This window comes from Echeneis naucrates, chromosome 10, assembly GCF_900963305.1.
Source record: "Echeneis naucrates chromosome 10, fEcheNa1.1, whole genome shotgun sequence".
Classification (NCBI taxonomy): Eukaryota; Metazoa; Chordata; class Actinopteri; order Carangiformes; family Echeneidae; genus Echeneis; species Echeneis naucrates.
The window spans coordinates 10,330,223-10,355,505 of record NC_042520.1 but is presented as its reverse complement, the minus strand read 5'-3'; the positions used below and the strand labels follow the sequence as shown (position 1 = coordinate 10,355,505).

Here is a 25,283-nt window from a genome sequence, read left to right as displayed (position 1 = left end):
TGAGAGTGTGCGGGGTATCAACCCCATCCCTGTTTTGGAGGATTGATTGCAGATGTCAGAACACACAAATTCCCTGGGATTATAGCTCTGCAAAAAAAAACAAACAAACAAACAAACAAAAAAAAAAAAACTGCAGCAAGAATTTGTTCTTTTTCATCCGTACCAAATAAAAAGTACATTTTAATTGGGTTTGTGCTCATCTTTTGTGTATTGGGTCTTAGTTTCATATTCACCTAAACCAATCATTTGCAGGCGGTGTCTTCATGGTTGGTTCACTTCCTGTGCAGTGTCCCTACAGACCAAGAGCATGATCTCTGATTCCAGCTGCCTGTTTCTGCCTGGTTGTAACTGTGTATCTCTGATCAGGAATTTGTTCTCAGGATATACAAATGTTGCACATCACAAGAGGTGAGTGTTCTGAATGGATGATTCCATTTTACTGCAAATATAATTTCAGACATAATGACGCAACAGTGTTATATAAATATATGCTACATTCATTCTTCCTACTGAAGGCTAGATCTTCAACCTCACAAAGCTGGCAAGCTTTATTTATAACCCTAAAATAATTCAAAAACAGTGTCTCCTACAAGGCGATAATGAATTAATGCTTAAGTAACACACATCAGCCAATGGCATCTCAACTGCAAACTTTCTACAAAATGCTATCATTGCTCTGAGACAATGGATGAATGAGTGTAAACACTCTGCTGTGTACTGGTTTTCCATGAGGTAATGAAACAAATATGACAGACAAAATAGCAAAATAAGCATCACATGGATGTAACTCCAGTTATATATGCACTTTAGAGCCTACCATCGCTCAACCCCAGAACTGAACACAGAAACAGTACACCTGTCTGACATTGCAACGGTGATTTCATCAGGTAAAATATCTACTATTAAATATCTATAAAATACTTATGTGCATATTCAGTATGGTAGATACAGCTCAAAATTTTTTGCGCAGAAGCATTTTTGATGAGATCACAAATAATTTATTTTTCTCTCCCTTTTTTATTAACTTTAACTACATACTAGTTGAACAGGAAATCATGAACGGACATTTCCAACTTCGAATGTTAATTCAACTATTCATTTTAGTGGACAAACAGTTTACTAATACTGTAAATAGCGATAGAAAAGCTTCTTGAAATTCTGAGTGTGAATATTAACACTGAGTGGTATAAAATAAAGTGCCTTTGAATGAGGCATAATGCACGAATAAAAAACAACTTTGCTGCATTGATTACTTCTCTTTTCACTTCTTTTTTTTTCTGGCTTTATTCGACAGGACAGCTTGAGTGACAAAAAAAATGGGGGCGTGCGTGAAGAATGACATGCCCAATGGTTCCGGCCAAACAGAACCAGTGTCGCCCAGGAGAAGTCAGCAGCCCCTGCACCTTGCTTTTCAGTTTTGTCATGCTGCTACATCCATTGTGTACTGCATGGTGTCCTTAACAGTCAACTCCCAATCTCGTGATATTCATCTGTTCCCTGGGATTGAAAATTATACTGGTATTAATGTGAATGATGCAATATTCCATGCCCCTTGTACACACACACACAAAGCTCGTGGTCATAATGGTAACTGGATGGCTTAACCTCCTATCGCCTTTTGGGCTTTCTTTTCCATTTGGAAAATCAATCAAAGCAGTGAAACATTGAAATGGCAGATAAGGTTTGGAATAAATGAGCAACTGCAGCCAGTGGACATAAAATAAGGTTAATTTCCTGCCCTTGAGTTTGCTGTTGATGCGCTGCCTGAGCTCAGCACTCCTTCAGATTGAAGTGAGAAAACAATGGCGGCAGGTGTGTGTTTGATCCAGCTGAATGACATTTACCGAGGTACCCTTGAGACTGAGTAGTAAAGCACTCTAAAGACCTTTTGTTGCCTCTCCTCTGATGAAAAAAAAAAAAAAAAAACACTCAGAAAAGCTGACTGAATGGTTGGTTACTCAGTGCAGAGTGGTATCTCTGCAAATGGAGGTGTGTACCAGATGACTTCTTGTGTGTGTTTTTTCCTACTTGTCTCTTTCTTGCCTATCCCCAGTGACTGTCTTCCAAACGCAAATGGACCTCCATCACTTTCTCTTTCTTGTCTTCACACTCTAACCATGATTGCCTTCCCATCTTTCTTGTTTCTTCTATTCTTCTCCTCATCCTTACCCTCACCTCTCTTTTTAATTAACACCTACTGTAAAGCTCTATCTTCCTTTAAAAAAGCCCAAAGGGCAGAGCTGGAGAAAGAGAAGGAAATAAATACACTAAGAAAAAGATGAGAACTCAAGTGAGCAAGAGATAAATTTGCAAACAGCACCACAGAAACTAATAAAAATGAGGTTCTTGGATATATAGTCTTGTCCAGTTAGTGATCATTTTTTAAAATGAAAACCTTTGCTGTGGTTAAATTTAACTGGATAAAAAAATGATGGAAAAAAAGAGATAATATCACCTGAGCAAACAGTATAATTTCACTTTGAATTGGCACCAATGTACATGCTTTGATGCATATATACACACATGGTCCCTGCGGGAACCATCTGTCTTTGTAGAGCTATCAGACACTTCAGGAACACATCAAAAAAAGCTGTGGATTTGAGGTGCTTGACTGCATTTAAGTGTGTGTCTGCATGTGTGCTGTCCGTTTTTATAGCTTGAGGCTCAGCTGGTATATATCAGCATGGGTGGAGCTCGTATTTGTGTGTATGTGGATATACACTTGAGACTTGCAGCTGTAAAAGAACACTCTGCTATGAACTGACATATGAATGTCACCACATAAACAGGTGTGCCACTAAATGTGTTGCCAGAGAAAAGCAAAAACTCCAGGCATGTTAACACACACACATTCACTCTCACTCACACACACACAACACTGGGGCTCCACCTGTACTGACATGCACCATCTGAGCCTCAGTCGGGAGGTTGAATATGATGGTACAAGTAAGATGGTCTGAAGCTAAAGCTGTTTGGGCTCTTTGGAAGGAAAGGCAAACAGCACAGACAAACCCACACCGCAGCAGCACCGAAATTTGCAAGCACTAACAAACATAAAGCCACCTGTGCCTGTGTGTATGTGCGCGCCTGTGTGTGTGTGTGTGTATGTTTGAACAAATGTGGCTGCCGCATTAGTAGTACAGATTTATTACAAGTATCGATTAACCACGGACGTCCAACAACACATGCGTACACCAAAGCACTGAGTCAACAATACACTGAAAAATGACTGTTTATATTCACAGCATTCCACACCCATAAATTACTAACTATCCACTTTGCCCCTACGCAAACACAAAGAAACACAGTCGGACAGACACACTGAGCAGCATGCAAACGCAATTTGAACACCTGCCACAACAAAAAGCTACCTGCTACTAAACATAAAGAAGGTAGAGACAGACACACCAAACATGAAACATAAAGCACTCTCCCTCGCTAACACACACACACACACACACACACACACACACACACACACACACACACACACACACACACACACACACAGAGTCTTTGTCTAGTGTATGGCACCACATCATCTGATTAAAGGAATGACAACATTTCCAATTATTTTGTGCCAAGAGAGGACTATTTGCATCAAAAAGCTGTGGTGTTATTAATAACAGCTGAGGCCTACAATTATCTTGGCACAAACACACACAACCAATGGATCAGGCAGGTTATGACTTACCTCCACCTCCACCGAGAAGAGTGTTGTTGGCTGAAAGAAAAGCAGGAAAGAAGAAATATTTATGTAAATTGCATGCCTAAAAAATTACAGCTAGAGCTGAAACAATTAAACAATAGCTCAACTGGTGGATGGGCAGGAAATTACTCAATAATACATAATTCTCCACCTTAAATGTTTTCTGTTCATTCAAATTGAAAGTCTTTTGTGTTTGGACTGGTGGACATTCTGGAAGGCACTACATTTTGCTCTGAGAACATGTGATCTCCATTTTCCATGAAAAAACTAAATAAATCTGAACATGTTAATTAATGATCAAAATGACTGCTAGTTGCTGCCATTCTCACAAATAACACAAAAGGACAACATCAGTCAAAACTAAAGTTAAAGCCTCAATTACTTTTTTGGCAACTATTTTCATTAATCAATGATTCATTTTGTCATTCTTTTTTCAAACAGGCTCCGGTTCCAGTTTATCAACTTTGAAGATTTTCTGCTTAGTATTAATGTAAATGTAAACTTTTTTGTTTTGGACTGTCGCAACAGCCAAATTCACATGTAGTTTGTTTTTTGTAGAAACTAATTCATTTTCTTTATGTATCTAAAGACTGAAAACACATTAGTTGCATCTTTCTGTGGTCACTGTTGTCCTTTCTGTGGTCACAACAGAACAACCCCTCATCACAGTGTTTATAGCACTAAATGTCTTCATTTGCACTTTGTGTGTGTTTGTGCATGTGAGTGCTGGGGAGAATTTCCTGAGACTGAATAATATCTTATTTTTAACTGGCTGAACTTTTGGTGCAAAAATAACTTGGTTTTTAACTTTTATTTACTAACTTGGGGCATGAACACACTCCACATTTGTCCTGCAGAACATAATTTGTTCATGGTGTCAGCATTCCTCGACAGGAGTTGCTCTAAATCCCCGTCCAGAGGGCTCACGGTTATGCTGGTTTTGCCAACCAGCAAGTTAATTGCATTTACCTAGCATTGTAGGTGTAACTTTGTCCCTAATTAGAAGGAAAAAACCGGCACTGTCGGGCTCGGCGTCCCATAACTGAGGACTAAAGCGCTGCACAATAAGAGCAAGTTGTTCACTGCTGGAAAACGTAATGGATAAATTCATGCTGAGGCTTCAGTGCAAAGGAAAATAAACAGCTCTTTGATAAGAAAGCCACAAGGCAATTTTTCTTTTAGTTATGAAAAAAGTCAATCACACAACAAATTTCTACCTGGATAACAAATAGACGACTACAACATCAATAGCAAAATACAATAACGAGGGCTGTTTTCCAGCAAAGACAGTAGTAAATTAATATCAGGGGCTTGGCCACTGCTTTCCAAATCATTACCTTCCCAGTTTGAATCAAATCACTGCACATGTTTAAGGAGTGTATATTGCTGGCAGGCTGGCTGTGGCTGACATATGCGATATCCAATAGTTTTTCTCACCCACATACCCATAAATGTGTGGAGTCAGCAGTGTTACCCCGGGGACATCTGCAGTGCATTCAGTTCACGGGAGCTGACCACAAACTCATAGAAATCGTGTTTTTCCTAGTCTTCATCTGTTCAGGAATTTAACTTCCGTTGTTGGGACCAAGATGTGGCCATTTGACTAAAATTTAGGCAAGCACATAAGCAGTCTGAAAGGGACAGTTACAAAGTTACGTCAGAATATGAAAGAGATGTTTCTCATTTTAGTTACTATTTGGCAGTAGGGTTTGTGCCAAATGAGTGGACACTCATCAGGCAAGTTGGTTTGAGAGAGAAGGAAAGACAAAATCCCATAGCTATCTGTTTTCAGAAATGCCCCCCTCAACATCCCTCTTTGCCACATTAATGGTAAAACTAACTTCATTTCAGTCTTTAAAAACACTGCATACGTATCTCCCAACATGGATATCTCCTCTCTGTAATTTGAAAATGTGCAGTTCTGTACAGTGTGAAATGTGACGTTATGAGATTATTTCAGGTGCACAGCTTGTTAGAGTGCTGATAGATCTTTTGACGAACTGAAATAAAACTCATTCAAGTGTTAAAGCACAGACAAATAAAATGTCTCCCATTCATCCTCAGATTAGCTGCAGGCTGTACGTAACTACTATCACATCCACATAAGTACTATCACATACTGGGCCTTGTTAATACTCATCCATGCTGACTAAGACGCCTTAGGCCATATGAAGTATATCTGTGCTGCTGTGTGGTGAAAGTTTTTTTTTTTTGTCTTTTTAGAGACACTGTAATTAATCACAGTGTTGTTGTTGTTGATGCGGTGAACTAGCGAGGTTTCACCATCTATTCTAAAACCCATAAGAACATTTGTGTGCTTTAGTGATGACTCAATACAAATGATTTACTAAATCCTCTTACATATGCCGAGTTAGTTGATTGCAGAAGACATCAGATCCAATCTACTGGGTCAACAATGAGGTGCTGCATTAAGTTGTAAAATTCTGCACATTCAGAGAGTCCCAGGTTTATATTAGAGACTGGGCTTTGTCATTTCACCAGTTCCTCAGTGAGAACAAATGAAAAACCAACACCTTATTTACCTTTTGTCATTATAAATGTCCCATATTAACACAACTCCATCAGTACTCACTGAAAAAAAGGGGACAAGCACCCACAGAATTTACTTCATCATCTTCTAAGACAAAATATAATAGTATTGCATAGATTCAACATGATATGCAGTAAAAGTGCATGAATGCATTCAGATTATGTTGTACAGAGTCGTGACCCCCATGTTGGACTGAAGCCATTCAATCACATTCATGTATCGACCAGTTTTGTTTTTGTTTTTTTTCGGTATGACGCGATGCATTATTGGAAGAGGTGTCGGCCGAGCCACTGCCTGCCTCAGCAAGTATGATGTCTTAAAATATTTTAAAGGTAGCTTGTGTAATTATTTACTCTGTAAAGGTTTATGAAACTTTAGTATAAGCTGAAGACAATTGTTCACAGGCCATTCGGTCTGTGCTATTTAATTGTTAGACCGACTTCAGCGTCCATCTCTGAGGTCGAAATATGTAGCAGACCCCATTAATATATCAAACTTCATTCATGCTGTCCTGTTGTAATTGCATTTGTTGCTGGTTTTAGGCTGACAACAGTGTCGATATATATATATTGTGTTATTTGTGGTGAATAAATTAATTCCCTTCAGTTTTTTAGCTTTGTAGCTAACACTAAGTTAGCATGGCTGTAAGTTTAGTGAGATAAACACTGTGCTGCAGCCAATCGTCCTGAAAAGTGTAGACATGATTCTTCATGGTGATGGTGAGGAGAATAATGCCTGGATTTAAAAGAAAAACATGTCAGACACCAGTCAGTCTTGCAAAAGTGCTTTGGAAAATAGACAATGTTAGATACCTCATGGAAGATGGTAAATTTCCATCAACTATTTGTTGTGTTAAGCATCAAACGCTCTGAATGTGAATGCATCAGTTTGTAGTGGACTTCAGAATTGCTAGGATTAACTACTGTGCAGTGCTCGCAGTATTTGTTGTGGTATTATGTGATAATTGCTCAATATTGAACATTGTTTACAACATCTAATGTGCACTTGGTCAGTGCATTTTTTTTTTTGTTGTTCTTAAAAATTTGTAGAACGCAGATCATATGACTGGGTTAAAGATTTTCACATTCAAACAGTTGTTCGTGTTTTAAAATAAATGTTTTAAAACTGCCACTGTCAATGTTGATTCTTGTCTCTTTAATTGTAACTTATTTTATTTTGATTTGTCTTTATTTTAGAATTTTGTATGTGTTATAATATTATAGCATTATAACATGCTTATTAGTAAAGAATAAATAATTGGCTTGGAATAAGGGGCACAATAGTCCTCGAGTAAAATTATTAAACGGTGTTAAGATTAGGTGGTTAAAGAGTTTAATTCAGTTCATTTCATCATAATGTAATCACTTTGTAGCTACACAACACGTTTATGTATATTAGAAATGAATTATTTGTGTTGATCTACTACAAGACTACCCCTTTCTGCCAAAGCAAACAAGTTGTGTGCAACCAATGTACACAATTGAATTGTTATAGCAATGCATTTTTTTTTCCAGCGTGACAACAGAATTACAGGTTTTATTCACTTTGTGCTTTTCCCTGAACCTCTTTAAACTATGAATGAATCTCAGCAATCCCTGCAGAATTTTGCTCCTCTCCTGTGTGAGCTTTTAATGTGACAAAAAAAAAACCCACACCAGGAAGAGTTTTGTTGACTGTAGCAAAACATCAATCAGGAGAAAGGCAAGGAAGACATCAAAAACACAGTGTGAAAATGCAATTTCTGTTTAAAAGGAGAAACTGAGACCAGCCAAGTGGCATGAACAACATGACTACAGTACTGTTCAATTTTCTGTAGTGGAAAGGTGCTTTATTATACATTTACCATGTGAACAGCCGCAGTTACAGTTAATGGCACACCTTTCAATATTGTTTTACACTGTCTTATTTGTTCCTGCTGGCCATGCCTACATATATTATTTGAGACCGAGTTATTACTGAGTGGATACCAGCTTTCACCTGAGAATTTACATTCCCTCAAAGATTGAGTGGACCAAACATATTTGTACATCTTTATAAATAGAGCTAATACTTTCGTTGTACATTTTTACATGTGTGTGTCTGGGCTGATTGTATCAATGGAATTTACAGTGAGTGTATGTATATGTATTCTTTAGTTTTGGAAAAGCAAAACTGGAACAACAACAACAACAGCAGTTGCTAAAAGGCTGTCAGATTAACTACCTGGACATGGTGAATAAATCCTGGCCATCATGTGAGAAAACACAACTAAGGTTTTAACTTTACTGCACTTCAAATGGAAAAATGGAAAGTTTAAAGAATTTCAGGTATTATATTTGATGCAGGTTTAAAGTGTTTTCTCATCCACTTCCCTACAATCTGCCTAATCTATATGACAGCTGATTTACCAAAATATTATTGTAATAAAACCCAAAGAGCGGACTCTCTGTGCCAATGAAGAAAAAGTGTCTCACCCCCTATTTCACAGCTTCATCGCCCTCTGGATTACCAAAGCTGCCATCACTGTAGAAATCTGGATCTCTGGCTCATCTGCCATGAAACACCTAACACTTACCTAAAATGGTGTTCCACTGGTTCCTTCAGAGGAACCAACATTAAAACCTGGCAATAATTAATATTTGGGATAGCTATTTTTTCTGCAATCACTCTCCATTGTAGCTGAAAATGAAATGTTGCAGTAAGAGCTGGCACTATCTGTTTGGACAGCTATCTTCAGAAATATGAAGATTCGCTGCATATTATGCATGGTTTGGTACCATTTGAACATTTCCGTTCTTATTTATCTATTGAAGCAATGATAAGCATTTCTTCCTCTGGGACACCCCGTTTCATGTTCTGCTGTGTCTTAAAATGAAATACTTGGATTGTCGAAGGGAATATTCAGATTGAAGTCAACTGTATGTGACCAAAGAATTTGCACCCAGATGTCTTTTGGCAAGAATGCAATTTTAAGCAGTTGTGGAAAATCAGTTTGTCTTTTCATACATAAAGCGGAAAGAAGCACCCCAAATATTAGTCACATGAGGAAAAGTCTCCTGAGGGGAAAGTCCTCTGCTGGACCCATTCATCCACAAAGACCATCCCTTTGCAGATGTATCTTACCTCCTAATGGCTTTCTACTATTCCAGCATTAACAACTAGCTCACAACAGCAAACACTAACCAAACAGCGCACTGTGCATTGCAATAATGTGTACTGACCTCTAAAATATCTTAAAGGCACAAAAAAGAAGTTATTTAGGGAGCCATTGACAGTTCTGTAAATAACCTAATAGCTGCTGGGTGATGATTTCTACTCTGGTGCGAATAGATCCCTCATTTGATCTTTTCTTGGAACAATGAAGGAACATCTGGAGAAATGAAGCTCACTTTACCCAAACCACCAGGGCATATGTGTGCTAAACCAACACAGAACAGCACCAGGCTCAAATGTTTTCCCAGAGCCCTCTGCATCTCTTATGGATGAATAAAGAGGTTGTGTTTCCCCCCCACACAAAGAGCCAATAACATTTCTGTCAGCACAACCTCCAAAGATCTGAAACCGTCTTCTTTCTGGCACATGCTTTAGGTAGCTGTGTCCAACACAATGACTGCCTTCAAGGAGATGCTGTCTGACGGTGAGCCCCAGTGTCCCCACTTGTGCCTCTAATGAATCAAGACAAAGACATGCGGCGACTCCTGGAGAGAGATCAGGCAGGGCCATACAGGCAGACAGAAAGAGGCTTCCCCCACCATTGTCTGCAGAGTTTATTAAACAGCTATCAACACTTCACACCTTCAGATGTGGTCAGACACGTCAAGCCCCAGTCCCAGTGTTTCAAATATAATGAACTATTTACAATGCTTTGTCCATACTATCGTCTTCACTGACATTCTGCTTTCATCAGAAAGATATATATATACACACACACACACACACGTATAAACAAATAAAACTCGAATGATTTTTTTTGACAGTTTTACATAAAATCAATAAATAAAACTTTAAATAAACTGTATTGGAATTGGCTGCCTTGGGGTTACATTGTGAGCCACTGCAGCTCCAAGAAAATACCAAAGGAGCTCAGAGGACAAAATAGAAACAGTGCAATGAATCCGTCCAAGCAGCTTTCATTGCAAAATGAACACGTGCACGTCAGTATGTAAGGCTCACTGCTGCATACTTAAAACCTTTACATCACGCAGCAATTCTTCTTAAAAAAAAAAAAAAAAAAAATCAACATGTCTGCCGTTACAGGGAATAGACTCCTTGCTGACTGCGTCCCTACAGTAGAAGCAGAGAATGTGTGGTCTGAGGGTGTGAATAATGTTTGTACACAGAAATTGGAACGGAGAACAGAGCAATCTTCAGCTCATACATTTATTCTGTGGTCAGTCAAGTGCTTGATTATTGGGGATGGGGCGAACAGTAGCCACATTGCAGACACTCAAAAAAATACATGCTATGAGCTTCTTCTCTGGGCCTAACCCACAGTAGATTCCTCGATACAGCCAATCGCCAGCACTGTTAGACATCGACACTGCAAACGCGCTCTATGCTTATTGGCCCATTGCCATTGATGAGATTAACCTCTTATATAACAAAATCTAGTACCAAACGTTTAATACTGAGCAGTTTGCTCAGTGCAAAAAAAGAATCAAACTTCGATACCCAGCCCTGACTGTTAACCCTTCATGGTGCCTGACAGTTTACATTTTCAGTAGTAGGTACTTAAGAAAAAATAAATACTTAATAGTCACATACACTGGTCCGCCATCCAAAGGCTGTAATAAGCTGCCCAAGTCAAAACCAAGTTTATCCTCCCTGTTGCTACAAGTTCAAATTTTATGTTATCCTCCAATTTTTTCTTCAACTTGATTGTAATCTTTATTCATACAGTAGGATTGTATTATTCAGATAGTATCACGTAAGGTCCATTAGACAGACATGTGATAAATTATGAGTAATCTCATGTAATGCTGCTCCTCTCAGTGGAGATACATATGTGCTTGAGCCAAAACCTGCCTGTGAGCTCTGCGGGGAAACAAAGACATCAAAGCCACCAAAATACTCATGTGTATGCACAATCACGGCGAGATGAGAGGTGGACACATAAATACACAAGCACTCAGAACATAAAAATACACACACACACACACACACACACACACACAGGAGTAGGTGTGGTAATAAGACGTGCACACACGCAAATAAATGCAGACAGTGGCGATTGGTGTTTAGGTAACCATGGTGATGCCAAAGCCCAAAGGTTTGTTACAGAAACCTAGTTAATTAGAGAGAGAGAGAGGGAGAGAGAGAGTAATGTCAATACTCGGGGGAAAGTGTTTCACCATCTGTTAAAACCCACATGTACCCTCTGCCTGATCGAGTGTGGATTGAGCGTAACTGTGTGTGTATTTTTAGGAGTGTTTGAGGTGCAGACATACACACACGCACGCACACACACAAGGAAAACACAGATATCTCCCCTCTTCCACGGCGCTAAATACAAGGATGCTAACAGTTACTTTTTTTATTGTTATTAGATGACTAATTAGAATAGCTAATGCCGAAAACTAAATAAAGCGTGCTAGCATCTGCTGCCAAGACACACCAGTTATCTGAGTAGGGAAGGGATCAGAATGATAAGTTAAACAACTACACAGAGAGCAAGGAGAGGTGGGTGTAGGGGGTAAGTTGACAGGGAGGGAGCAGAGAAGCAGAGGACTAGGTGTCGGGGGAACAGAGGAAGGGCTCTGGGAGAGAGGGAGAGGAAGAGGGAGGGGTGATAGAAGAGTGAGTGGATGGGAGAGACAGAGACGGAGTGAATAGGAGTTGAGGGTGGAGAAGGGAGACGCAGGACTAAATTTGCTGGGAACATAAAACAACAAGATGGAGTGTACCTCTTCTTTCTTGGGAGGTAAGTAATCACACTGAGGGGGAGAAAGGGGGAGAGGGACGCATAGAGAGAAGGTAGGATGGAGGGTTGGATAGATTGATGCATCAGTGAAGGACAAGAGCTAATGGCTTAAAACCTGGCCAAACAGAGGAGGAAGAGGCAGAAGAAGTTGGCTGTGACAGAGAGAACAGAGAGGGTGAAAGCACTCGTCTGCTGTTTGACTCAGAATAAAAATTAGGTTTTAACCACCTCTGCGTGTGTGTGTGTGTGTGTGTGTGTGTGTGTGTATGTGATGAAAACAGGCTTAAATCTTTACAAGAAGCTCTGAATTGAACCAGTCTTGGCCCTCCCTCGTATTTTTCTTTCCCTCTGTTCTCTTCACCCTCTCCCCCTTATTCCCAAAGTCCCACTGCAACCTGTTTGTGTATTCCTCACTCTCCTGCTGCTATCTCCATTCCTCTCCCTCCTACACCCACTTGTCCTAACCACCTTTATTCGTCGCTCTGTCACTTAATTTCTAACCATCATTCAGTTGGCCCACTTGAGAATGCCAATCAATTTGCTGATGTCCTTATGGACAAAAAGAAAATGACACTGATATAGTGCAGGATAAATGCAGACAGTATTTAAAATTAATCTAAGTTTGAATACGATTATCGTATGCACAAACGAATTCCCTGGATGAATAAAATCACTTTCACAGCAGCAAAGGGTAAAAACGATTAAATGAAGTTAAGCTAGAACAATAATAAAAATTCAAAAATAAATGTATTTTCGTTCAATAAAAAAACTATCCTGATTTCTGACTCTGATTTAACTGAGGATGCAGATAATGATATAATGTTTTGGTTAGTTCGAGACTGCTCCACCCTGCGCAGCTGGCCAGATATCGTGCTGCATAATTTAACAATGTCTGTAAAAAAATGTCTGTAAACATCTGTTGATTTTGAAGAGAAATTAATTTTACTGCATTTGCTTTGGACCTGCGTTTATAGGGTTCTGTTGGATTTCCTTGGCTGAACAAATGTAGCCATTATCACTCATGGCAAATATGCTCTGTAACTTTGACATACTGAGGTCATGGCTCCCCATGACACACTTTCATCTTTACAGCACAAACATCTCATTGAATGCCGTAACGCCACACTTTGACAATTGATATTTATGCCAAATAATAATAATAATAATAATAATAATAATAATAATAATAATAAAGTTATATTGTATTCTTTTTGTTTGATCTGATTTCATGAGAAATTGAATTCATACCACATTTCCACATTTAAAAGAACAATACCACACAATTAGCTGGGGCTCACTCATTGCGACAATGAGTGACAAGGACAGAGTGATGTCAAACAAATTAGAAACAGGAGGTAGACCAGAGTTCAGAGTAGCGGGGAAACCGACTGGTAGATTTGCTAACTTCATGTCTTCTGCTGTAAACCCTGTGAAAACAGGTAACAGCTGGCTACCGTTTGCCTACTTCCTCAACATTTTGCCAGTACAAACACAAATAGCCACACCAGAAGGCTAGCTGGATCTGAGAGGTACTCAGCAACTTGGCACCAAACAGCAAGTCCGTCGAAATTAAGCAAAAATCAATGAATCACATTATAAATAACATTAACATTTACATAAGCAAGTTTAAAATAAAACAGCACTGGACCATTGATTGGCAGTAAGCAGAGAGAAAATGGACAGCAGCAAAAGATACATTATGGTATTTTCCGTCTTCCGTGATGATTGCACTGTACATTTGCCAAATCCTTTTGCATTTGGTAATTGGATTGATTCATTAAGAAAAATTACTGATATTAGTCATTTTGTTGTGTGTTTTTCAGCCATAAAAGAGACCACAGAACAAATTTCACAGCATAAATTTGGTATCCGCAAATTTGCAAATCAGTAAGTGATTGGCATCTGTGCTTTTTTTTTTTTTTTACATTTTCGCAGTTGTTCCCCCCCCCTCATCTTGTTTTTCTACATATGGCTGTCAGGAAAATTGTTGCATTTTGTTTTGGTGATTCATCCATTAGCCTGACTCCCACTGTGTCCCAGTGGGCATCACATTTTTAAATGATTGACAATACATAGTCTTCCTTTAACACGAGACACTAAAAATGGCGTAACTCAGTGACAGTGACAAGATGCAACACTGTCCTTCTGCAACTCTGTGGCGTTACCAGGGTTGAGATTTTGTATGCATATCATTTATTGCCCCACACCTGCAAACAAAGACCTGGCCAATCCTTTTAGTTTCCACAAGGAAAGATGTACATCAACATATAACCTCTATCAGATATAATAAATAAAACATAAGATGAAAGGTACAAGGACAAGGGTCTATTACAGAGCAGTAATATACAGCACCTGCTCCCTAACCTACACCATTACCATTGCACTTTTTCTAGATTCCTGAGTACTTGCAGGATATTGCATAACAGCATATTATAGAGTGGAAAGAAATAATAAAATAACATATTTCATAGCATAGCTCTCACAAAGTTGAGTGGGTCCTTCTTAGCTTTGAACATGACCTGCCCTGCCCTATTCATCCTAGCACTGAGAGCTCCATGGATACATCTCTATTAAAGATTGATTCCACCAGTGAGTATAAAAAGTGTGTAGTGGTTGTAATACTGGTAATGGTCACACTGAGTTGTTTCTGTATAATTGAGTACGTTTTAAGTGGGAAGTCTAACAATGGAGCACAAAGGCAGGTGATACGAGTTTGAAGGTATTAGCAGCATCATTACTGGTGCGCTGTAGTGATGTAACACGTCAGTATGCTGCACTGACATTGTCCAATTTTTCAACAGGTTATCGATTCCATAAAACCTATAACACCATAGAAAGCAAGTCATCTCCAGTAATACTGTGAGAAAATGATTTAGTTTGTCATTGAAAGATGCAGGAAACTCGGCCAATATCAAATAATATCACAACTATTTTGTGACATATTTTACATGCACTGCTGGGTGAACACAGAGGGTTGTCTGGGCCAGTCAAGTGCAACATAACCACAGTATTTTACTGACAAATGTACAATCAAAAGCACAAACGCTCTGCAGCTAGATATAAAAGAAACATTAATAAGTCCTTGTTTGAATAATTTGTTCAACATTCTTATGTAATTATCTCAGCAGAGATCTAAGTACAAAATTAAATTGAGAAGAAGTTTATCATCATGTTGAATCTATATTTTATGAGTCGTAACTTTCAGAGGCTAAATCATATTGTTTCTTAGGTTCTGCACCTCCGACCACCTGTTCTGTCAAACATTACTCTGCACCATTAGACTCTGCTCTTTTCACTGAGAGAAGAGTCCAACCCTAACATTGTGAATCTAAGGAGACTGTGCTGCTAACTTGCTTAACCTACTTTTACCTCAATACAATAACAATAACTGCACAGGGCTATTAAATTAATAGCACGGAGAATGGACCATAAATTTACTGCAGATGCATTAATAGTTCCTTTAGGATGACTGCTATTTTTCATTCATTTTCATTTCACAGACATAGCAAAGATACTGAATGTTTGAGGCAATTTCGCCATGCAAAATTAATACAGCCCATTATTCTTTTCTTACATTACCAAATACTGATATCAGTAGCCTAAAGTCAGAATTGGGCAGGTTCAAGTTTCATTCATACAGTCTGAACTGAATCTTGACTACATCCTGGGAAGGTGTCTCTGGAAGAGCAGCAGAGGGTGCTGGTGGTGCAGATGCACTCGGACCCCAGGCCCCAAGTGGCCCACACAGGTCCTCTTCATGTTCTGTATGTTGATGAGCTGTGCAGATACATTTGTTTCAGTGTGCATAGGTTTGAACAGTGTGTATTCAGCAGCAGACAAAGGAGTTAACCGTGTGAACTCTTTTGGGAGAGACCAGCCCAGTGGTCATAAATGCAGATTAATTTAAGGTGCCTCTTAGGCAAATAAAAAAAAAATCATTGGTCACAGAGTCTGAATTTAGACCCGTCAGTATCAAGTTAACCAGTGCTGTCTCCCATTCATTAGCTGAGGGTGAACTCTTGGCCCCTAAGTAACCTTGTCTTTGACCAACCAAGCAGCGACAGTATTTGTGTTATATTGGCCTGAAAAACTCAAAACTGACTCTGACATACGGAACTCAGCATTTTCTCCACATCAGTGAGAGTGTGAGCAACCTTTCTCCTTCCTTCCCCTTGGGCACAGCAATCAACTCATACTCCATCTAAAGGGCCTCAAAACGGGCTGCGTGTGGGCGGCTCGGAGCTCCTCCAGCTCCAGTCTACTGCGCGCGCGTGTCTATGCGTGTGCGTGTGTGTGTGTGTGTACCTGTCAGTCTAATTCTCGGTGAGTTGTCGGTAATTGCTGGACCGTGGTGACCCGGTGAACCCCTGTAACGGAGCTCAGAGTACCGCTGTAAAGAGTATATACCCCCCCATCACACACACACACACACACACACACACACACAAAGAGAGAGAGAGACACAGAGAGAGCAAGCATCCTCGCGCAGCCTCGGCAGATGACGAAGAAGAGGAGGAGGAGGAAGAGGAGAAGAGAGCGCGCGCTGGAGGCGACACCTGTCAAGTCGTTACCAAACACTTGGTTTATTTATAAGAGACTGCGACGCCCCGAAGACTTTGGGAATAAACCGCGGTGGAAATAGAGATAAGTCGCAGCTGTTGGCGCTGTTTGGCGCTCAGGGGGAGACACGGAGCCTTCTGAGGGGAAAGTCGGGCAGCGAGCAGCACCGCCGTTATCACAGCCTGCTCTGGAGTTGAAGTGGAGAAGTTGACGCAGGTTAGATGTCGGCGCCGTCGGCGGCGGGAGGGAACAGAGAACGGGACTTTATCCGAGGTTAGTGTCGCTGTCTGTCATCCGCGAACACACACACACACACACAGACACACAATGAAACAACATGGTCGGAGATAAGTAGTGCGCATCGCTGAGCTTCATCCAACATCCAACCGGTCCTCTCCGGGTCAGTCCGCCCTCTGACCGGGACCCACCGGACACACACTAATGTCTATTAACCTGACGGGATGAGGTGACAAGGGGTGGTCGGACAGAAGCAAGCAGGAGAGGGGCCGAAAATAGATTATACAGGTACGACCCTGTGTCGGATTGACTGCAGGGAAAAGGTTGGATCCAGGTTGGGACTGAGACCGTCAAGCCCTTTAAACTGTCACGTCAATGGCGTGTTAATGGTAGCAGGCGGCTGAAAATGTGCTTGTGAATATGGATATGTATTCATTGTTCAGCTACATGCTGGACCAGCTTTCACACAGTGAAATGGAACAAAAAAAGTCAGATTTAAACAGCAGGGCTCCGGAGAGAGTAACAGGCAGCAGGAGATTAAAGTGAGAGATTATAGTTTGTTAAGAGATAGATTTCCCACTTGCATGTTTTCTCTCATCTCTCCCATTGTTTTTTTCCTCCTCCCGACCGTTTGCCTCATGTGAGCTGTAGTGTGTTTGTCATAAGTATAATTGTGTGTGGTCTCACTCTAGTGTATGTGTGTGTGTGCTCCCTTGTGTATGTGCTTTTGTTTGTAAGACTGGGTGATGGGTGTATGTAGGAGGTGAAGCTTCCTTTGGCATTTAACATTGGAACAGCCAAGACTGTCTCCCACTGGACATGGCTTTTGTGCATGACAATGTCTACCTTCCTATCAACACACACACACACGGGAATATGTGCTTTGGTGCTCCTAGAAGGACTCCAGCCACACTAAAAACACACAAACAAAATGTTGCATCATCTAACTCATTTCAGCAAACCATGCCGAACATCGAGTGTAACCACAAATGCACACATAACGAACACATATGTATATACAAGCATAGGATTATCAGTCATTCAGTGCCATATTGAGACAGGAGATTAGAATTAGATCCTCGGGTCAAAGCTGTACAGAACATGGGATTAAAGAAGAAAGGCAGAGATGGATGGATGGAGTGATGGACAGAGAACAAGGGAGAAGAGTGAGCGGCAAAGAGACCAAAAGGGGGGCAGGAGGGAAAATGAGAGAGAGCAGCAGAGAACATGAGATTAAAGTGTAATGTCCTAGAGAGGCAGTAAGAACGCACAAATCCAGGGCAAGTCATGGAGTTAGAGGCAACTTCACATTGGCAGAATGTGGTGAGAATAAGAGAAAAAGAAGAAGAAGAGAAGGCAGCTGACACTATTTTTCTATCACCCCCCATTTGATTTCCTCTTATTCACCCATCCGACAGCAGGAGAGGAATGCTGCTTATATAACTCCCCATTTCAAACACAATAGACCAAGGAAGTTTTGAACAAAAAACACAACAGCTGCCTTACAGATTGTTAAATTGGCAAAGAAATTAAAAAAACATCTCATCTCAGAACTGAGGTCTTCCCATTCAGGAAGACGTGAGTGTGCTCACTGCATCTGAATTGAGATATTTTAATTACCTGAAATCTGTTAAAGGAATCATTCAACCTAACAAAAACCCTGCTTACGCCTTACTTGTCTGTTCAAAATGCTCAGCGCCTGTGTGAAACTCTGCCGGCAAGGCTTGTGTTAAGTTCTGAACAGCATGTCTCTTAAAAGGTGTGTAGGTGCCAATGTGCTCAGCACAGCATGTGTTTGCCGTTAACACTTTTGTAGACCCTCTGCCTTCAACTCCATGAAATATTTCTGACAGGTTAATCTATTAAAGCAGCTGTGAGTCTTTATGCATTTGAATTTGTTGACTTAGCCGTGCAGTCAGGGAGCTCATACTAATAAGAGGCCAATAAAGTATGGGCCAAGAAGCTTTATTTTTTTCTGCCTTTTCCCCAAAATGACAAATATTCATGGGAGACTGTAGATGATAGTGGAGCTCAGCTCGGAATCTGTACTGACAACAAAAGTGAGCAGGGATGGATAAAGCCACTGGGATTTGTCAGCTCTTAATTCAACACCACCACCACAGAAAAAGAAAATCCTCACTTTTTGTTCCCTCCTGTTGAATCTTAAACCTGCATGCACACATTTTGTTCGGCCATAAAGGGGCAGTGTAACAGGGTGGAAGCACAACATAATGTTATAAAGTTGATAACATGATAAATGTGTCTGTCTGTGGGTTCGTAGGGGCTTTCCTGCAGGATATACAATAGTAAAGTTTTGTGCCATATAATGCTATGCACAGCAGAGGTGCAGTGTTATGTGATAATTTTCTTTTGAGTTGTTTCCAGTACGGCCCCAGGAGTTAAAACTCTCCCAAGTTTTCTTCAAAAGTGTGGGCGGTTTGAGCAGCGTTCAAGGCTCTAGGTCAGTAAGAGCAGTTGTCACCGAACAGACATGACTCTGTGCTTTACAGTAGGTGTTTGGGCCGTATGTGCACTACCCTGAGGCGTTTCACTACTACTACCTGAACAATTTTCCATCCCATTCATTTATTATTTCACTAAAACTACTATCATCATCTTTATAAGATCAGTTCGTTGATTACATCTATGGAAATCAAGGATGGATTTACATCTGAAGACTCTCCTCAGCTTTATTTTAATGCTTACAGTCATGACATTCATTATCAATATTTCAGTGCAGATGTAAATAATTGAGTAGTGCGAAACCAGGACTGTTACTAAGCATATCAATGCCTATCAACATTTGCATGATGTTAATATTTCCTTTCATCAATGATTCAATATTAGAATTATTATTCATCCAAATCTATTAATAATTGTACCAAACAGATAATGTTCATTGGCGATGATGACTGGCTTATGGCCTTTTTACGACTGTTTCATTGAGGGGGGGGGGGGGGGGGGGGGGAAGCTTGTTCTTTGCCATGAATAGAAGTGACTAGTCAGATTAACTGAACCAGATCATGTTGTGTTTCACTGATCAGTGACCAACAAAACTATCCTGTCATCTTCACCATTGCATCAAACATAAACACACACAGACACACATATGCACAAAATGTACAAGTGTAGGTGAAGCAATACTGTGGCTTAATCGTATCACCTCCTTAAAGATGATATGAGATGATTGAACAAGCAGAACAAACAGAATAAAGAGAATTTGGAGGGCAGTGTCTGTTATATTTACAGCATGAGATCTCCAAGTGTACCTGTGAATTAATGTTTCTAGGCACCGCACCCTAGTAAAGCCTGTGACAGAAACACGGCACTTTGGAATTTCAGCCACTCCCAAAAACAATGATTTCATAACCGTGTCCTGAATAGATTTACGGACACTCAGACTAAGACAGCAGCCAGGATGATTTACTGAGGATTACGGCACATTTTTACATCCCTAAAAAATGTTAGTGGTACTCAATGCTCATTTAGATGCAAATACTCAAATTGACATCGACTGAATAAGTCAACATCGCCAATCTGAACTCATTCCCTACATGTCAGTTTTGGCTAATCTTAGTATTCATATTTAAAATTTCTGTCATGCAAGAAAAAACATGTTTGAAGATAAAAACTACACTGACTCATATTGAGACATGGCGCATCCTTTAAATAACCGACAGAAAATCATGATGTAAATTGTGGTTCTGCAGGATGAGGCACATATCATGTGCTCTTAATATGCCATGGGGGTGAAACATTCTCATCACTCAGATCTATTTTTTTTCAGGATATCTACTGAAAAAAGAAGTGTAAATATGTGGCAGAAACAATCTCATCTGCAAATGTAAAGTAGACAGGCTCACTAAATGACACAAGCTGCATCAACACCTGCTATTATCATGTAATCTACCCCAAGATAATCACATCTGATCCACATGTCTTTGCATTCACAGCTTGTTTTAATAAGTGTGCTCATTATCAAAATTTTGCCCATATTGTGATTGGTTCTTAACATGCAAATTAGCCAGGTAGGACTGCTGTGCTTGTCAACCAACAGCACCATCCAAGTGAAAGAAAGTAACATCATGGATGGATCATTAATGTCTAAAGGAAATAGTTGCTACATATGCTATTACTGTAGTTTTAGTTTAGCTAAGCTAGACAAGAGGCTCAGTGATGGCTGAGTTATTTTTCTATCTTAAAGCAGCTATAATCTGTATCAATACTTAAAAGATTTGGGGAAAAAAATGACAGTATAAAAGAGGGTTCGTTTAATGATGAACTTACAGAGAATTATAACACAAGTCTGCAGTTTGGCTTCAGGGAGCTTTATAGTGAGTTACAGCTCATTGTTTAGCTAACAGGAGTACAACTTTACTGTTTGGCTTCACTCTCACTGCTCTCAGCATTGTTTTTGGGCACTGTAAGCAGCTGTTTTTAGCAAGAAAAACCCCCTCAATGTACATAACGGTTCAGCACTAAAGGGCACAGACAGACTTGCTGGTAAAGGCATTTTGTCGCTGAAAACTAAGATATTTGTACAGGCTAAGAGAAAGGGAAGTTTGGAATTACTTTAGATTAAGTGGCCAGACATTCTCCTCCAAAAAAAGTTTTAATGTTGCATGCATTTACAAATTGCATTAAGATACATATAGCTTGTCATGTGCCCGGTGTAACTGGGACAATACAGTCAGCTCAGAGTTCAGCACAACCCTGTGAAAGGTGTTCTGAACATAAAACAAAGCCTATATGGTTAATTTATTATAAATGACACAGCAGAGCAAGTCAAAACAAACAAACAACAAAAAAACAACCCAACAACTGTTGTTGTTGCAAGTTAGGCTCTAAAAACAGATTTTAAGTATACAGACATCACAAAATTGATTTTATATAGACCCAGTCAGCTGATGCCTTATACAACCAATTGTAGGACGTAGGATGGCACTGAAACCAACTGCTTTTATATACAGTAACTGAGGCTATGCCATGCCTTTACTGACACTGTCCCAAAACAACATTAAATACCATAATCAGAAAGCCTGAAATAAATATATCCCACATTAGACATCAGATAAGAGAGATGCATTAGAGAATGAAAGGTTTTAACTATTTTAGAGGCTTTCTCACACACAAGCATGAACATACACACTCAGAATGACAGACACAATGGCCTTGAATTAGGCTATTATATTGCATTATGGCTACATGTCTGAGTATGTGTATGTCTTTGTGTGTACATTATTGGAGCAGGGAAATATTATGGGCCATGGAAGCAGTTCTCAGAGATAAGGAGTCAGACAGAAGTTCAGACAGAAGCTTTTGTACAAGAAGCAGAGACAACTTCAGAGTGCTTGCACTATTCCCTTACCTAGATTAAACAAGTCACTGATGCCTCCAGAAATGCTGGCACCTTTGATTTAATAGTGCCATGTAAAATGAGCTGAATAACTGTTAAAATGAGAAATTAGCTGTGCTCTGTTCAATTAAAATTGAGGAGATTACTCTCACTTATAGAAAAAAAAAGGGAGCTAGACACTTGACAGGAATACACAAATAGACTGCTCAGCTTGCTGCTTCTGATACATACTGTCTGTTAGTTTCAGTTATAGCTCATGTGAAAGGTGAGGCTTTTATAATGGATTAACCTACTTTTTTTTTTTTTAAATCAATCAAGTATCCATCTTGTCTACAACTTGTAACTAATAAGCGCTCAAGGTAACATCTTGTACTTGCTTGTCTTGTTGTGATGGTTTAAAATCCAAAAACATTCTCTGATCTACAGTAGAAAAAAAGTCACCAACACCTCATGCTTAAGAAATGAAATTTAAAAATCCAACTCTTGCCACCCATTATTAATGTTTTACATTGTTAATTAAATATAATCACATTTCTGAAAAATCACTGATTTGAAGGTGGCAAAAACAGGAAATGACACCTCTTTTAGAAAATAAATGAAAGCCTAGTCCAAAGTTCATCTGGTGCTCATTTAAGACAAAGAATAATTTCTTTTTGATCCTTCTTGGATCGAAGACTGAGAAATGTAATGGGCATGAAAGTCTTCATGCATAACTATAGGACCTATTACCAGGGATTAGTGATTATTTTCAGAATAAAGAAACAATCATTATCTCATTCCTGTTATTTGCTTTGATATTTGAATTTTTGGCATATTTGCATTGTGACTACTTGAAATATGAACAAAGAAAGAAATAAAATCATGTTTGCCACAAACATAAGAAATAAGGATTGTTAAGATTATTAAGGATTGGGAATGGTAGAATCAAAACATCAATTAAAACTATTTGTTGCCACCCCATAGTTTCAATCTTTCATGTTAGTCGAAATAGCAGAACATTCATAATGGCATCGGTTTCCCTCAAGTTTTTGATTGTCTACATCATTTTACAATTTCATATCAGTTGCACCACAACACAGCAGCCTGAGTGCATAGCCTGGGGCAAAATAATTTCTGCAAAGTCATGTGGTGCATACAAATCATTTGAAACGTGCGTGTGTATGTGCACGCAGGTGTGAGTTTTTTTGTTATCAGATTTGGGACTTGCATGAGCTGTGACTTTGAATTAGCAACTGCTTGTGTAAAACAGTGGCTGTTCAAAAGGAATATTTGTGTGTCTGTTGAAAAACCTTTGTTAGCCTGTGTCTTGTTTCAACCGGACATGTTGGTTGCTATGTGTTACAAAGTCCTTTCTTTATTTTTTTACTTTAGTCACCTAGATATCTTGGGTTTTGTCCTGCCTAGTTCTGACTCTTGTTGCACATGCTCAAATATTTCCAAAACCAATAAAACAAATTAAATTCCATATTCGTACCCAAGATTTAGAATAAAAAGCTGAGCAATTAAGTGCAATTTGTAAATAGGTGTTTGTCAGAGCTACAACCTACACATCAACCAAAATCTCTGAGACCAAAACAAGTAAATGCAACATTTCCACCAACCGCCGTGACAACAAGGCGTGAAAGCTAACACCGTCACACTATCAGAGCTGATCAAAGAACAAAATAAATATACGCACGAGGCAGTTACTGAGCCACACTCACCCAAAGCATGACAAGATGGTGCTTCATTGTGAGGGTAACTGGCAGGAATGTTTTTGACCTGATGTATTGAATTCCAATACATCTCTCAGGTATTCAGAGATCGTGCCTGGCTCTGTGCTTGAATAAGCTTTGATTATCACCCTGTAGCCTTCTCTGGATTGAACTCATTGTCTCTTTATGATGGAGAACAAAGGTAAACACTAGGAAAAATTGGGCAATTGCTGACTGATAGAGAGCCCGTTGATGCATCTGTTTTAGTTCACTTAACTTTAATGGACTATGGGATATCTCAGAAATTTTTTATGATTAAAAAGCTCAGTTCCACTGGAATCTTTTTTTTTTCTTTGAGATAATGAAATGAAGAGTGACAGCATATAACAGCAATATATATAGAGAGATAGTGTGATGGTGAGGAAAAGATAACAAGGCCTGTTTTCTGGATTTGAACCTTCAAAAATGTGTTTCGGTCTGTGAACAGGAGGCCACATGTACTTCATGTCTTAGTGGATTTAAAATGACTGGTTTCGTCTGTCATAACAAGGATGTACAAACTTACACACACACACACACACACACACACACACACACACAAGCGAAAATGATTATGAGCTATCTAAGAGTGCCTTCTGGTGGACTGTCGTGTCTGCACGAGTGTGCGTCCATGTGTGCGAGGGTGTCCGGCCAGTAAATTGCCTATCTGTTGATACTTCCTGTGCATACCACCTCTTTCAGGCCAAGACTCAGAGATAAAGGGGAAAGAGATGGAGAGAAAGTTTAAATGCTTTGAGCTGGAAAAACCCTCAATAACATTTAATGGGGTTATTTATCCAAGTACTGTCATGACTTGATGTTTTGTTGATGTTTATGAATGCTGGGCTGTGTGGAAATGTGTGTTTTGCTTGGAGATGGTGGATATCATAGCATCTTCTGCCTTAGAATATTACAGGCAAATGGGTGTGTAGTTAGATTATCTTTTCTGTGTGCGTTTAGTTTTTAGGCACACGAATTCAATGCACAATGCAGTGTTAGACTGATAAAATGAGCCAATATGAAAGGTTTTTATTTTTTCCATTCAGACACTAGCCTCGTGACATTGTGATTGGATGGAGGCTCCTCTCTTACTGCAGCTAGTGAATATGTTTTCATAAATATTATATCTTTATTGCAGATGGGTAAGCAGAGAAATCATTCCAGCATGGTGTGGGAGGATTTTACTCACAGCTTCAGGGTTGTCAGTTTGTAAAAACCTGCCTTGTCCTGCCTTGAGG

At 39.6% G+C, this 25,283-nt stretch overlaps 1 protein-coding gene across 2 annotated transcripts in view; it reads right to left on the bottom strand.

The window, feature by feature from the left end:
• The window catches only part of macrod1 (mono-ADP ribosylhydrolase 1), a 97,617-nt gene that overhangs the window by 34,030 nt on the left and 38,304 nt on the right, over nt 1-25,283 (bottom strand). For both annotated transcript variants that reach the window (XM_029512754.1, XM_029512753.1), the window contains exon 4: nt 3,695-3,724. In XM_029512754.1, coding sequence (XP_029368614.1) covers nt 3,695-3,724 — 30 coding nt within the window. The remainder of the gene's footprint in view (nt 1-3,694; nt 3,725-25,283) is intronic.